This window comes from Heterodontus francisci, chromosome 14 (assembly GCF_036365525.1).
Source record: "Heterodontus francisci isolate sHetFra1 chromosome 14, sHetFra1.hap1, whole genome shotgun sequence".
In the NCBI taxonomy this organism is placed as follows: domain Eukaryota; kingdom Metazoa; phylum Chordata; class Chondrichthyes; order Heterodontiformes; family Heterodontidae; genus Heterodontus; species Heterodontus francisci.
The window spans coordinates 87,886,107-87,903,293 of record NC_090384.1 but is presented as its reverse complement, the minus strand read 5'-3'; the positions used below and the strand labels follow the sequence as shown (position 1 = coordinate 87,903,293).

Sequence of the window (17,187 nt, the reverse complement as noted above, 5' to 3'; positions counted from 1 at the left end):
ATAGAGATGTAGTGGCAAACATTTAAGGGACTAATTCAGAATACACAGAATAGGTACATTTCAACGCGAAAGAAAAATTCCAAGGGTGGGACCCGCCATCCGTGGTTAACTAAAACGGTTAAAAATAGTATCAAACTTAAAGAAAAAGCCTATAATTGCACAAAGATGGGAGGCAGGTCAGAAGATTAGACAGAATATAAAAAAACAGCAAAGAGTGACTAAAAGATTGATAAGGAAGGTAAAATTAGAGTACGAGAGAAAGCTAGCTAGAAATCGAAAGACATAGTAAGAGTTTCTATGCGTATTTAAAGAAGTTCCTATAGAAATTGAGTCTGGGGAATTGATAATGAATAATCAGGAGATGGCAGATGAATTGAACAGGTATTTTGCATCTGTGTTCACTATTGAGGATATAAGTAACATTCCAGTATTTGCTGTAAGTCAGGAAATGGAAGGGAGGAACTCGAGAAAATTACTATCACCAGGGAAGTGGTACTGAACAAATTGTTGGAGCTGCAGGCTGACAAATCCCCAGCTCCTGATGGGCTTCATCCTAGGGTGTTGATAGAAGTGGCTAGTGAGATAGTTGATGCATTAGTTTTAATTTTCCAAAATTCCCTAGATTTGGGGAAGGTTCCGTTAAATTGGAAAATAGTGAATGTAACTCATTTATTCAAAAAAGGAGGGAGACAGAAAGCAGGAAACTGCAGGCCAGTTAGCTTAATATCTGTCTTAGGGAAAATATTTGAAGCTATTATTAAAGATGTTATAGCAGGACTTTTTAGAAAAATTCAAGGCAATCAGGCAGAGTCAACATGGTTTTGTGAAAAGGTAATCATGTTTAAACAATTTATTGGAGCTCTTTGAGGGAGTTACATGTGCTGTGGATGAAGGGGAACCGGTGGATGTATTGTACTTAGATTTCCAGAAGGCATTTGATAACATGCCACATCAAAGGTTATTGCAAAAAATAAAAGCTCAAGGTGTAGGGGGTTGCATATTGGCATGGATAGAATATTGGCTAGCTAACAGGAAACAGAGTAGGCATAAATGGGTCATTTTCTGGTTGGCAAGATGTAAAGAGTGGTGTGCCACAAGGATCTGTGCTGGGGCCTCAACTTTTTACAATTTATATACATGACTTAAATGAAGGGAAATAAAAGTATGGTTGCTAAATTTGCTGATGACACAAAGATAGGTAGGAACGTAACTTGTGAAGAGGACATAAGGGGGCTGCAAAGGGATATAGATAGGTTAAGTGAGTGGGCAAAGACCTGGCGAATGGAGTATAATGTGGGAAATTGTCCACTTTGGCAGGAAGAATAAAGAAGCATATTATCTAAATGGTGAGAGATTGCAGAGCTCTGAGATGTAGAGGGATCTGGGTGTCCTAGTGCATGAATCGTAAAAGGTTGTATGCAGGTCCAGCACATAATTAGGAAAGCTAATATAATGTTATTGTTTATCATGAGGGGAATTGAATACAAAAGTAAGGAGCTTATGCTCCAGCTACACAGGGCATTGGTGAGACCAAATCTGGAGTACTGTGCAGAGTATTGGTCTCCTTTTTTAAGGAAGGATGTAAATGCATTGGAGGCAGTACAGAGAAGATTTACTGGACTAATACCTGGAATGCGCGGGCTGTCTTACGAGGAAAGATTGGACAGGCTAGGCTTATATCTGCTGGAATTTAGAAGAGTAAGAGGCGACTTGATTGAAACATATAAGATCCTGAGGGGTCTTGACAGGGTGGATGTGGAAAGGATGTTTCCCCTTGTGAGAGAATCTGGAACTAGGGATCACTGTTTAAAAATAAGGGGTCGCCCATTTAAAACCGAGATGAGGAGAAATTCTTTCTCTAAGAGTTGTGAGTCTTTGGAGTTCTCTTCCTCAAAACTCAGTGGAAGCAGAGTCTTTGAATATTTTTAAGGCAGAGGTAGATAGATTCTTGATATATAAGGGGGTGGAAGGTTATCGGGGGTAGGTGGAAATGTGGAGTAATCAGTTCAGCCATGAACTTATTGAATGGCGGAGCAGGTTCGAAGGGCTGAGTGGCCTACTCCTCCTAGTTCGTATGTACTGGCAGTGGCCACTGCTTCCGGTGGCACTGTGATACTGTTGAGCTGCTGGCCCTCAGATTGGCTGGCAGCTCTTGGAGGCAGGGCCCCCGTCTTTATAGGGACGGGATTCCCAGTGCTTGAAACTTTGATTTAAAAAGATCGGAAGATCACTCCGGGGGTGGGGGGGGGGGGGGGGGCGGGCGGGTGATGGGCCCGAAAAGGCCAAGGCGGACTTTCCACTGCCTTTTCGGCCCGGCACTGGGTGCCCTGACTCCAGCCCCAAATCCAGCCCATTATCTCTGTATCCACTCTGTCAAACCTTCTCATCATTTTAATGACCTCTATTAGGTCATCCCTGAACCTTTTTTCAAGAGAATAGAGATCCAGCCTGTCCAATCTTTCCTGATGTGTATACCCATGCATTTCTGGTATCATCCTTGTAAATCTTCTCTATCCCCTCTCCAGTACCTTTTATATCTTTTTTTTAATATGGTGACCAGAACTACACCCAGTGCTCTTCCCAAACCAAAGTTGGATGCAGGTTTAGCATAACATCCTGACTTTTTCAATTCTGCCCCTCTCGAAATAAAGCCTAGTCCTCGGTTTGCTTTTTTTTTATGGTCTTGCTCGCTTGTGCCGCAACCTTTAGTAAGTGGTATATTGTACCTGAGATCCCTTTGCTCCTCTACTGGATTACCTTCCTCCACTAGCTTCATTTTCCACTTGTTTTCTAAATGATGACCTATTACTTCTAAACTGTGCTGTCTGCTCCCTATGATAAATATTCATATAACACAAGAGTCTATTCAGGCCGTTGCACCTGTGGCAGCTCTTTGAAAGGGCTATCCAATTAGTCCCACTCTCCTGTTCTTTCCACGATGTGCTGCAAATTGTTTCTTTTTTCAAGTATGTATCTACTTCCCTTTTGAGAGTTAAGATTGAATGTGCTTCTGCCACCTTTTCATGCAGTGCATTCCGGGGTGGGGAGGTGTGTGTGTGTTTGTTCACCCTCCAATGGAGTTGTTGCCAATTATCTTACATCTGTGTCCTTTGCTACCAATCTGCCTGTTAGTGGAATCACTGTCTTCCTGTCTCCCCTATCAAATCTCCTGATAATTATTGAACAGCTCTCATAATAGTTGAGAGTTTTCTCTTAAGCTTCTTTTCTCTAAGAACTATCTCATCTTCTCTAATTCTTTCCAAATAACTGAGTTTCCTCATCCCTGCTACAATTCTCATAATGTCCTCTGTACCCTCTCCAAGGCCTTGACATCCTTCCTAAAGTGTTCGGCCTGTAATTGGGCACAATACTAGCTGAGGTCTAACCAGTGTTTTATAAAGATTTAGCATTACCTCCTTGCTTTTGTACTCTATACCTCTATTTATTTATAAATTCAAGGATCCTATGTGCCTTTTTATTAAACCGCTTTATAACTTGTCCTGCCACCTTCAATGATCTGTAGCTGTGAATCCCCACGTCTCTTTGTTCCTGAAACCCCTTTAAAATGCTACCATTTAGTTTATACCACCTCTCTTCATTTTCCTTCCAAAATACATCACTTCATACATCTCTGCATTGCATTTCATCTGCTATGTGTCTGCCCATTTCATTAGTCTATATCCTTCTGAAGTCTGCTACTATCCTTCTCACTGCTAACTACATTTACAAGGTTTCTGCCATGACTTTACCTTTTACACCTGCTTTTCTGTGAACATTTAATAACAGTACACCAGTTTTTGCAGACATTGCTCAATAGACATCACATTTTTGTAACAGATGAAAAAAACCTTTAATATTAAAATTATCTATGACTAAAATTGACTTCCAGTTCATCCTAGAAATTTACAACTGCACTCGCAATATCCTATCTTCCCACAGGGAGTTCTTGAACAGCAGTCTTAAAAGGTACAAGCCAGGTTTGAAGCTAAACATTACGACTGTGTCATATGCCAGAAAATGAACACGTAATATCAATCTTGTGTCTTGATATCTAAATCCACAACTCCAGAACTTTTACTTCTGATGCTCTTTGGGTTTGCCTAAAAATATTTACACCTATACTTTAGTCCTTTTCTGATTTGATCTTCCTGGTTTTGAATTTCCTTTTCGTTTTGATCTATCTTACATCCACCCCTTTTACTGGTTTAAGTCTTCCTTGGATATGACTCAAGATCTCAAGTGAAGGGTTAATAATATCTAAATCCTATTCCACTTCTGTCGACGGACATTGGTTCATTTCAAATGTGGATTGCTTAGAGGGACTCTGCACTGTTTTACTATTATAAAATGGAAATGATCTGCTTGTTAACAGTACTGTACCTTGTGGTGCTGGCTTCAGAAAAATCCTCTCTGAATTTGCATTATGCTTCTGTTTCCTGCTAAGCATTCTGGAAAAACCAGTCTAATTTTAACACCTTATAGCCCATCATTATAGCCCATCTTGGCTTGATGGGAAATGGATGAGGTGAAAGGTTTGAAATAAAAGAACAAACTTGGATTTATACAGCGCCTTAAATGACATCCCAAAGTGCTTTATGGCCAATGAAATATTTTTAAAGTCACTGTTGTAATGTTGGAAATGTGGCAGCTAATTTGTGCACAGCAAGGTCCCACGAGCAGCAATATGATAATAACTGGGTGCTGTTGGTTGAGATATAAATATTGGCCTCAGTTAAACACCAGAGCAAGTCATTCTCCTTCACTGTATTTATTTCTAATTGGATTACAGTGTAGTGGTTTTTTTCATGTGGATGGAGGTAGGGTTAAGATTTTTCTATCTTATGCCCTTTCATTCAGTTTCAGAGAATGAAGGAATCGGATCATTCCAAGCGCTTACCACCATTTCCTTTTTTTTAAATGCAACATCCTCATTAACTCTTGTTTGCAATTTGATCTTGGTGTTTTTACATTAGTGCAGTTTATCTTGTTCAGTGACCTATGCTTCCAACCTGACTAAATCAATCTGCTTGAGATTTCACTGTGATTGTGATTGAATAAGCAGATGCTTGACTTCATAAGAAATCAGTATTTTTCCAATGATTTTCAACTGCCCTGAAACATTTCCTGCCTTCCAACCAAACTAAAACTCAGTGAGAAAGGCCATGAACTCCCTCAGCCTAAGGGCCGGTTCAGTTATAGAATCATAGAATCATAAAAAGTTTTACGGCACAGAAAGAGGTGAAAAATGAGCCAGCCTGCCTAATCCCACCTTCCAGCCCTGCAGGTTATGGCACTTGAGGTGCACATCCAGACACCTTTTTAAATGAGATGAGGGTTTCTGCCTCTACTATCCTTTCAGGCAGTGAGTTCCAGACCCCCCACCACCCTTCGGGTGAAAAAAATTTCCTCATCTCCCCTCTAATCTTTCTAATCTATCTTATAATAAATGATACATTTCCGTTATAATATTGCCTGTAATGTTTGTTCCCTGGTGACTGCAATTAATTCCCAATTTAGGGAAACATTTCCTATTGACAAAGTACACAACTAAAGGTTGGGTATGATTACAGGGCTATAATTCACAATAATTAAGGGAAATCCATGGATACATTAAAGCAGGTATTACAGACAGGTGGTAAGCGATGTGCGTAACTGCCACTTCTCACCTCCCAACAGACGGCAGTAGTGCTTTGTTAAAAATGATGTATTCGTCCCTGAGTGTTTTATGGTCAAATAAACAGACAAATGACAGGTTTTTTAGGTTTTAAAAAAAGTTACATTTTTATTTAAACAGCAAAAACCGAATTGTTCACAACCTTCACCTACTCATGCATTTGCATATTTAATTCAATTAATTAATAGAAATTTGAAATTGAAAGCTAGTCTCAGTTTCAAAGCACCATTACTATCATTGATTGTCGTAAAAACCCTTCTGGTTCACTAATGTCCTTTAAGGAAGGAAACCGGCTGTTCTTACCTGGTCTGGCCTACCCTACATGTGACTCCAGACCCACAGCAATGTGACTGACTCTTAACTGCCCTCTGAAATGGTCTAGCAAGCCTGTTAAGGGCAATTAGGGATGGGCAACAAGTGCCGACCTTGCCAGCGACACCCATGTCCCATGAAAGCATAAAAAAAACACACAAGCATACATAAGAATAGATAGATATAGAAAAAATGGTAGGCTGCACTTAAAGTCCATAGTAATGTAAGAGTTTGTGGTTCATAGAAACTTGTTGAATCTTCTTGCAAGGAAAATCTTCTCAAAGGTACAGGTCTGGATGTTTGTAGTTGTGAATTTGCTGAGATGTTGTAGATTTCTGGTGGTCACCGTTTTAGATTTTCTGCTGTAGCAAGTTGAAGTATAGTATCAGCAGCAGGGCTTCTTCCTTGTGTTGGACTGATCTCACGGCCTTTGCCATAGTTGGCTTTCGGTGGCATTTCTGGATCTCCCCTCTCTCTCTCAAGAGGGCTACCTTTTTAAGGTAAAAATCCATCACATTTGAGTTTGTCAGGTGACATAGGGCCCTCTCCCCTGGTGTGACCACACAATGGTCCAGGTTATGGAAACCATTGCTATCTTGGTGTCTGGATGGGGACCATTCTGTTACAATGGTGCTACTTGTTATAAAAGGTTTTATTTTTGTACTAACATCTTAGACTTCTGAGTGTTTTAAAAACTGGAAAAAGGATTGTCAGTGGACTTGGACACCTGAAAATAGCTGGAAATTTTGGATGTTGATGTTGTATGCAAGAATAGGAGAAGCAAGCAGTTTCCGGGAAGCCAGCCAGGGGTTTGACATCCTAAGAGTAACACTTTGAAAAACAGTGGAGAGACTCTGCCTGATCATGTGATCAGCTCATGAAGGCTTTTGCTTTCACTTTGGACTTTTAAAAACCAGTGAGTTGGACAAAGAGCAGGCATTTTGAAACTCAGACTTGACCTGCCTGGAGATTCCGAAAAGGATCTTTCTCTGTAAAGGAGACTTGCATCTCTTGAAAAGAAATCCTACGTTTGAAAGGTGGCAGATTCCTATTGCCTTCAGTCCCTGAGGAATTTCTGCATCCAGTGAGATTCCGGTTGCCTCCTGTGTTTTGGAAAATCTTGGAACCTGAACAAAGCTTCTACTGCTGTGTTGCTGCTGTGAGTCCTGAGCAAACCGGTTGCTGCACCCCTGCTGAAAGACCTGTGTGACACCTGCTGTAGTCAAATTGTCTTGAACGCCTACTGATCAAAGACTGTTCATCAACCTCGCCTGTAGAGACTGTGTGGCATCTGACTATTCGACTCTGGGACACTTCACCCAACCGAAGACATCCTACCAGAACATGACAGACTGACTGACTGATTTATTTTTATTATTCTTTCTTTCCGATGAAACAGTTGTAAAGCAAAATCCTTTTTTCCCTGGTTAACATAGGAACATAGGAGCAGGAGTAGGCCATTCAGCCCATCAAGCCTGCCTCGCCATTCAATACAATCATGGCTGATCATCCACTTCAATGCCTTTTTCCCATACTATCCTCATATCCCCTTTTGTTATTTGTATTTAGAAATCTGTCAATCTCTGCTTTAAACATACTCAATGACTGAGCTTCCACAGCCTCTGGGGTAGAGAATGCCAAGAGTGTGTGGTGTGTGTGTGTGTGTGCATGAGGGTTAAAGAACTAAGGAGCTTTTCATATATATAGATTTATCGTGTTAGTATTTAAGACTTATTATTTCTTCTCTAATAAATAGTTAATGTTGTTGTAGTTTAAAGAAACCTGGTTTGGTGTGCTTTATCCTGGGGGACAAATAGGGTGTCCAATTTGGCTATTCTTTGGTAGTTAGGTGTTACAACCAGATAAGAAAGGGGTCTAGGGTTCCCCCTCAGCTTTCACCTGGTCTTACCATAATAGGGTTTAATGTTAAACACACTGTTTTTAGCTCCCCCTTGGTGAATCCTTGTTCACTGCTTTCCAATTATAAGGCAAAGAAACCAGCCAAACACGTTTCCTTAGATTTAAAGAAGAAAGATTGAACTTTATTAAACTTAAACTCTAATTCAGTTAACACCTACGTATATGCAACACGCCCACGCTAGCATGCATATGCAATACACCCATGCAGATAGAGACAGAAAAGAGCAGAAGAAATAAGGTGGAAAAGTTTGAGTCAATATCTGAAGAGATTTGGTTACTCTTCTTAGAGCTCGCTGTAGAGTCCTAGATTGTAGGTAGGTCTTGCTTTTCGTTAGGGCCCAATATTCTTCTTAAACCTTGTTCGATGTAGGAGACTTTTCTCTCTTGAGGTTCATGTGTCTTCAGTGGGTTTGGAGTTCCGCGAAGAAGAGATGGGAGCAGACAGACGAGGTCGTCTCAGTCCAGGACCAAACAGTCTTTGAGTTCAAACTCTGTGGCTAGTTTAAAAAACCCTGGACCAGCCAGTTAGTCATGTGACCAGCTGGTTTAACCAGTCCTGGCTTTTGTGGATTGTATCACCTTAGCAGTCTCTGGAATGCTCTTCCTTACACCTTCAATGTCTGGTGATCAAAATCCATTGTGGGTTAAGTGGACCAGGGAATAGCCCTTTATCTCCACAAGCACTGTCTGTTGGTATGCAAATGCCCTTCCAGCCAGGTGTCTGGTGATTTTTTAACAAGTCCTTTCTTCAGTCCAGCAGCAGTTTAAAAATCAATGTTCATGTGCCAAAATTAATATGCCTCAATCTTGGCAGGTGGGGGCCTACATGACCATGGGAAAATTCATTGATATGCTGTAACCTGTGGAGAAGTGGGACTGAATTAACAGTGCATTTCTCTCACCTTGGTTGTAACGTACTTCACACCCATTTATCTGGGTTTGGACTGTGGAGTCAGTCTGTTTTTACAGAGCCTTTGTTAGTCCCATTCCTGTAGGTCGGAGTCATGATCATGTAATGGGCACTTTTCAATTTCAGTGGGTTTTCCAGCTAATTCAGACTTTGCAGACAGGTTTATTGATTGCCTGTACAGGAGGGTCACCTGACCTTTATTCCATTTTGTCTTTGGTACAGACGTGCCTATTTTATTATGGTTCAGTTTAATAGTTGACTTTTTATTGTCATAATTCCTCCAGTTCATTGTTTATGTCATCACAGCTCCTTCCGAGCATGACACAGGAATGGGGACCATAAGGGATTTATGAATGCTGTGTGAGCCTTTCATTCAGTTATATCCCTGAACACACTCCCTCCCTTCCCTTTTTTCCCCAATGTTTACCAATGTATCTTTTATATCATTATATTATATGTTTTCTTTTACTTTAGTGCCTGAGTTATCAAGTCATAGAGTTAAACAGCACAGAAACAGGCCCTTCGGCCCATCATTTCTGTGCCGGCCATCAAGCACATTTTCCAGCATTTGGCCCGTAGCCCTGGATGCTATGGTATTTCGAGTGCTCATTTAAATGCTGCTTAAATGTTGTGAGGGTTCCTGACTCTAACATCCCTTCAGGCAGTGTATTCTAGATCCCAACCACCCTCTGGGTGAAATTTTTTTTCCTCAAATCCCCTCAAAACTCCTGCCCCTTACCTTAAATCTATGCCCCCTGGTTATTGACCCCTTCGCTAAGGGAAAAAGTCTCTTCCTAGCTAGCCTACCAATGCCTGTCATGATTTTGTATACTTCAATCATGTCCCCCCCTCATCCTGTTCTGTTCTAAGGAAAACGACCCTCGCCTTTTCAGTCTCTCTTCAGATCTGTGTTGTTGGCTCATTTCATATCACTGGAATTAGCCGGGCACAACTCTTGAGTAACACCAAGATACTGTAATGGGGTGGAGGAATGGAAATTGCAGCTGGAGTCTTTTAAAGAGATTAAAGTGATTGAAAATTGCAATATCTGTAACATTACTTGTCCTTTTGGTATGTAAACTACTGTAAGATTCACAGTACTACAAGTAATAGTTCTGATGTCTTTCTGCAATACTGCTAACAGGAAGGTCCTAACCTCCTTGGTGACGTTATTAATGCAGTACTGCCAGAGCATAATGAATGTTAGATTACTGTGTAATTCCAAATATAGTAATGACCTGAATTCTAACAATCAAGTGCTTACTCTTGTTAACCTTCATTTTCTCTGTTCTTTTAAAAGAAAGATATGATTTTTAAAAATCATATATTAGAAATTATCAGCCCCCATGCCATTGAACAAAATATGAGGAAAATACAGTGGCATTTATATTTTTGCATGAATCCTAGTGTTAAATCTTTATCTTGAACACTAATTAGCATAATTGGTACTTGTGAAATTGTTTGATTCCTGCCCCATGCCACTCTTCTATCACAGTACCCAAAGCATTTCCCTCTGAATCGTAATTCAAGAGTTTGATTGAAGCTGCCCTTACTGTCGTAAGATAAGGAATATACCCTCACCGAAAAGAGGGAACTGCTTCTTTTGCAATTTGAACCCATTCTCCAGCAGCATGGTATCAGTGGCGCTGCAGATGAAGAAGCTGTTTCAATGACAGCAGGACCAGGACAGGCCAATGTGCTTCGCTTTCTGAACGAACCTCCAAATATGCAATAACTTGGCTGTGGTTATTAATTATGAGAACTGGAAGTATGCTATTCTTCAGTGAATATAACCTGCTGGTTGATGCATTGTTGCAATAAACCTTTATTTTATCTTAATGGCTTCAAGTTATGCTCGCTTTCCCCTGCCCCTGTCTAAACCTAATGTTTTCTTCTTTAAAGATATTGCAGTTATTACTGGTATCGCAGAGGAATCGCCAGGTATAATAAATCTTTGTGCCAATACTTTGTTAATTTTGTGTTCTGTTGTGTTTAATTTCCAAATGCCAAACCAATGTACAAGTGATTAGAAGCCATGTCTATTGTCTAATGTTGTGTAAATGTCATTGCATTTTGTGGAACTCCTCTAGTTAAGCTGAAATGCTATATATATCAGTATAGCACAAGAGTTTACTGGGGAAGTGAATTCATCTGAAATGCCACATGCTATTTTACTATAATGAACCAATACCTATATAGACTTAAAAGCAAAATACTGTGGATGCTGGAAATCTGAAATACAAACAAGAAATGCTGGAACCACTCAGCAGGTCTGGCAGCATCTGTGAAAAGAGAAGCAGAGTTAACGTTTCGGGTCACTGACCCGCAACGTTAACTCTGCTTCTCTTTTCACAGATGCTGCCAGACCTGCTGAGTGGTTCCAGCATTTCTTGTTTTTATATCCTATATAGACTTAGTTTTATGTTGGCCTCCCTTTGTTTCTGTCATCACCAAACACAGGATTCGACACACTGCTTGCTTCTAGGCTGCTATTTTTAAAATTTAGGCCATGTAGCTATGCAGATGGATGCACTTCCCCTTTAGTTTGAATGATGGGTCGAACTTCTTGTTGTCTCTTGGTTCCCATTATTTCCATTCTTTTGAAATAAGTATTTCTGTGTTCAAGCCCTTTCCTTTGTGGATTGTTTTCTCTCTAAATGTGGAGTTATTAGTTTTTGCAAGATGCATTTCATTTGATGCAGCTCAATATTATTTTCACTACATTGTTTAAAAAGGATGTTATGTGGAGGAGGGTGGGTTAATCTTCTTTCTAAACATTTATAGGACCAAAAAAACAACTTTTTTTTTTCCATAGCATGATGTGGGAGAAAGAACAGGTTAACAGATATTCCTGTGGAAAAGGTTAAAAGTATTTTGAGATTTCTTTTTAAATTGCTGGAAGCAGGAGTGGGTGGGTGGTGACAGTACTGTTCACAAGGCAGTGCTTTGGAATTGAAACCTCTGCCTAACTGCTAACAAATATTTGGGTGCTGACTAGAATATGTAGATTGAGATTGATTTCTGACTACATTTAATGGTGTTTGTTACAACCGACAGTAAACTGAATATTTTGGTCAAGATATATGTCTAGAAATATACTGCAGTCCAGGCATATTTTAATTTTTAGTGATTGTCCCACCTATCTTAGCCTCCCACAGATGACCTCTACTCCAACCAAATAAGAGGCCAGGAATAGGTCATTCTCCAGATAGCTCTACTCATGTCAATCTCCAGTCTACCCACTTGTAACTTGAATAATCAGAAACCCATAAATAGTCTTTGGCTGGTTCCTTCAGTTTGGGAAGGCACAACTAGCATGTCTTCCACTCTTTCCATACCTGGCCCAATCGTCAAGACTAGAGAGACAAAGGTTAATGAACATAAGTGAAGACTTGCTTAAACCTAGACCTCCCAGTCAAGAATCATGCTCATGTACTTCTTATCTGCATCATTGTTCTTTCCCCACAATATTTGAAAGCGCCGTATATGATTTTTCATCAGAAAACATTGTTGCAAATGCCTGATCATGTAGCGCTCTTGCTGCACAAAGATACTGAAGGAAAAGCTGCTGGAAGATGCTTTAGAAAGATAATTTATTTCATAAAATGTTCTTTAAGTTTCAGAGCAATTTGGTGTTGGCAGAAAACCCATGTTGTTCATTATGTTCCCTCCATATTTTAGGTGAAGACAATGGGCCTTATTATGACCCTTCCAATGGTACCAGAGAAGGAGAAATTCCTGGCAATCCAGAGGTAAATCTTGTTTTTGACCTACTGTGTCTCCATACGGTACAGTTCTATAGAATAACGGTTTTAGAAGAGCGTTTATGGCTGAAAATTCACCAAGGATGTGTCAAAACCAGACAAACCTAATCTGATGAAGAGTGGGCAGGAAGTGTGCACATCTGAAATGTCATGAATTGTCGCTTTCTAGTTATAGATGCTGGTTGATCTGCGATGTATTCCTAGCATTTTCAGCATTTGCAGTTTTTCTTTTTGATTTTAACCTTTTAATGTTTTAGCCTTGTGTCCTTTTTATTGTGTTGTTTTGTAAGACCTTTTGGCGGTATGATTAGTATGAAATCTGATAAGTTTTTAATTGTGAAATGATCTACATAGATTACTCAAGAGCATTGAAAAGAATTGATGCATACATTTTGTACTGGTATTAATAATGTAAAAGGAAGGTTCCTGTAAAGGAGCATGGTTTCCCTTTTTGAAACTTCTGCAGGCATTTAATGATATTTGACTCTGCATTCACTTAGTCTCAAGTAACAGAAAAAAAAATTCATTGTTTCCCTCAATGTTCATTCCTGAATAACCAGTGATGTTCCGACAATTCACAGCTCCAATTGACAGACCTTTTTAAAAATTTATTTAGAGATACAGCACTGAAACAGGCCCTTTGGCACACCGAGTCTGTGCCGACCATCAACCACCCATTTATACTAATCCTACACTAATCCCATATTCCTACCACATCCCCTATATTCCCCTACCACCTACCTACACCAGGGGCAATTTATAATGGCCAATTTACCTATCAACCTGCAAGTCTTTGGCTGTGGGAGGAAACCGGAGCACGCGGCGAAAACCCACACGGTCACAGGGAGAACTTGCAAATTCCGCACAGGCAGTACCCAGAATTGAACCCAGGTCGCTGGAGCTGTGAGATTGCGGTGCTAACCACTGTGCCGCCCATTCTCCTCAGTTCATGCCTCCTTACTCTTTATATGTCTCTGGGACAATGCTTGAGCTCTGAAATTGGGTACTAACATGAAATGATCAGCAGAAGCTCACTGAAATATACAAGTAAAATACGAAAAGTAATCAAAAAATGATCACTACTGTCCAGATGCTTCCCAAATTGTGATTGGATATTGTCTCAAGAATCTGCTAAGGATTAAAGCTGTGATTTGAACTTCACCCACAATGCCAGCAGCCCCCACACCCCCCACCACCTTCACCACACCAGACAAGAATGGTGGTGCAATGTGTGTCTGGTTACAGACTTGGCCTGGAGCAGCAGATAATGAAGAAATTATAAGAAATTTTTAAAGGTCCATTGCTGGTTTTTTTTTTTTACTATTCTAGCTTGTAGTACAATCACATAACCTCCCAGATCTAATATTCCTATACCCATAAATGAAAGTATTCAAAGGAAATGGGGGGGGGAAACGCACTACATTTTATTTTTTTGTTGTCCCTATGGTTTTACTCCCAAGTTGCTCGCAGCTGTGTCCAGGAGATTAATCTTTAATTCCTGGAGACTCCACGATTCTCCTGAAGGATTAGTAACCCTGGCAACAGTCCGAATGGTCAAACATTGGCTACAAGGGGTTACTTACTCCAGTGCTGCAGGGGACACAAAGATGAGGGAATAAACCATGGTTTGTTGTTCCTTTTTAAATGAGCGCTGGTCTGTAGTACTTTTCAGTTTCAGTGGGAATATCAAGGTCGTGAAACTGTCAAACATTCTGAATTCCATTCCACTGTTGCATCTATGCAGATACAGCAGCAGTCAGACTATTTAAGGAAGAAAAATGATATAGTTGTTTTTAGTGTAATCCACAGCAAGTGAATTGTTAGAGAACAGCTTCAGCTGCTTGTCTTCAATATTTAAAAGTTATTCAGCTGAATTGAGCTCCTTTTTATTGAAATAGGTGGGGGGGATGGGATTTTATTTGATTCAGCCAAGCTGTTACATTGGAAGGATGTTGGGAGTTGCACCATGAACGATAACTTGTCCCTCAATCATTTAAAAGCAATCCTCCAGAATGTTCTCCCTCCATAGATAGCACTAGAATTTGCTTTGAATCCATCCTTGTGCCTTTCCCACTCAGGCTATAAAAATATCCCCCAGCAGTTCTGCTTCTGTGGTTGCCACCTCATAATCTTCTGCCCACTCACTTTAATGAAGGGAAAATTGTGAGCTAATAAGTGCAGAGTAGAATTTCTAACCCACAATATTTAATCTCTGGACAGTATTTAGAGTAGATTCTGGAGCTGGCAGCCAAATCAAAACATGGCTGCAGCCTAGTTCTGCCTATGTGTGCTGGTCCCTCCAGCAATATCTCCTCAACTTGTCCTGACTCCTGCACTGGGTATCAGCGAAATTTAAAAAAAATTCATTTCAAAAATATACAAGTGTGTCAGCACTGTGTGAGTGTTGGGGTTGCCAACTTTGGCTGGATGTACTCTTGGAAGTTTCACCACATTCCATTACCATCTTCCCCCAATTTGGTCACCCAACAAGTCCATTTTCACAGCACATTGCCCTCCTGCAGCAATTGGAAAGCAGACTGGCACTTCATTACCTGATTGGATGATTCTTTTCCCATCACCAAAATGTTTTAGAACATTAAAAAATATATATATTTTTTATCATTGGCCCTATGGTTTTTCACCTGTTGCTTCTAGCAATGTCCTGGAGATTAATCTTCAATTCTTGGAGCTCCAGACCAAGTCTAGGTCACCCTGGTGAGAGTGTGCATACACGTTGGAATGTTGCCATACAACTGATAGGAGCAAAATCAAACAAACAGACCAGGGTAACTGAGTAATTCCCATGTCTCAAAAGAGAATTTGAAGAGAGGGTGAGTGCAGCAGAAAACAAGAAATCCTTTAGTCAGACAAGACTTGATCTCGTACAGTGTTGGATGCTAGAAGCTAAAGCTCATAAATCATGCTGCAAGTTAATTATCCAGGTTTAAAAAGGCAGCATCTGTGGTGAGAAATGCAGAGCTAATGTTTCAGATCGATGGGTTCTGATGAAAGGTCAGTGACCTGAAATGTAAACTCTCTCTTTCTGTCCACAGATGCTACCTGACCGGCTGAATATTTCCAATACTGTCTGTTTTTGTTTCAGATTTCCAGCATCCACAGTATGTGGCAGAGTAGCTAAGATAGTTGAGCATGGTAGCTGAGAGGGCTACAACATTTGTATCCCCAGTATTCTGACCCATACTTGCTATTAGCGAGGTAGATTAGACAAAGGGGGAGGGGGCAACAATTCTTGTACAGTGTAGTGGTTGTTATATTACAGACCCTCCTTTTATGTAGTCTGTTATTGCTATTGAGATAAGATTATTTTCTCACCACTTCCCTGGTTTTTCTGGGCTACCACCTAATTGGAGCAAGGGATCAATCTGCACCCTTTTTTAATTCCACTCTGAGCTGGCTGCTTAATGTGTGTTTATAGAATCGCAGAATGGTTACAACACAGAAGAAGACCATTCGACCCATCGTGTCTGTGCTGACCCTCCAAAGAAGCAATTCACATACTGCCACTCCCCACATCCCTGAACATTCCCGCCTCTTCAGATATTTAGAAAATGTAGAAATATATATGGCACAAATGCCCCTATTTATAAAGCCCAGGATCCCATATGCTTTCTCAGCTTGCCCTGCAATCTTCAATGAGATCCAGGGTACCTCTGCTCCTGCGCCTCCTTTAGAATTGTACCTTTTAATTTATAATGATTGCTTCTGGCAGATGGTGTCATGTCTGCAGTGAGTTTGTCCATGACGCTCCAGTATTTTCTTTTCATTTTCCATAGTGACTCGGCTGATGGGAGATTACAGGCCCAAACCACATTCCATTGCACAGCCTGTGCAAAATGCTGATATAAACATGCACCACAAAACACAGAAAATCCCTTTGCCACTGTGTAGCACCATTCAAAGTTATGTTCTGGGCGTATTCATTGCTGTGGTGCTGCTATGTTAAACCTTCAAGTCCTGGAGTGTCCAGGGAATTCCAGGCTCTGCTGGCTGACAACACAGTCCTCAGCTGTAATACAGCAATGCTGAAGTGATTGATTATTTTTAATTATTACTATGGAGTTTATCATTTGAAGTGTTTTTTCTTGTCCAGCTCAGGATATTGAGTAAAATGAGCCTATATTCTCTGGAGTTTAGAAGATTGAATGGCGATATAACTGAAACATGGAAAGTTCTGAAAGAACTTGACAGGGCAGATGCAGAGAGGCTGTTTTCCCCTGTCTGGAGAATCTAGAACTAGAGGACATAGTCTCAGGATAAGGAGTCGGCCATTTAGGACTGAGATGAGGAAAAATTTCTTCACTCAGAAGGTTGTGAATATTTGGAATTCTCTTCCCCAGGATGGTGTGGAGGCTCAGTTGTTGAATATATTCAAGGCTGGGATCAATACATTTCTGACATAAAGGGAATCCAGGGATATGTGGATAGGTCAGGAAGGTGGAGTTGAGGTCGAACATTAGCCGTGAACTTATTGAATGGCAGAACAGGCCTGAGGATATGTGTGATCTACTTCTGCTCCTTCTTCTTCTTCTTTGGCCTCCTTGTCTCAGGAGACAATGGGTAAGCGCCTGGAGGTGGTCAGTGGTTTG

At 40.5% G+C, this 17,187-nt stretch overlaps 1 protein-coding gene across 4 annotated transcripts in view; it reads left to right on the top strand.

The window, feature by feature from the left end:
- ano5a (anoctamin 5a) overlaps window positions 1-17,187 on the top strand; it is a 215,882-nt gene that overhangs the window by 44,417 nt on the left and 154,278 nt on the right. For 2 of the 4 annotated variants that reach the window (XM_068046498.1, XM_068046496.1), the window contains exons 2-3: window positions 10,719-10,757; window positions 12,498-12,568. In XM_068046498.1, coding sequence (XP_067902599.1) covers window positions 10,719-10,757; window positions 12,498-12,568 — 110 coding nt within the window. The remainder of the gene's footprint in view (window positions 1-10,718; window positions 10,758-12,497; window positions 12,569-17,187) is intronic. The other 2 variants (XM_068046499.1, XM_068046497.1) reach the window with 1 other exon arrangement.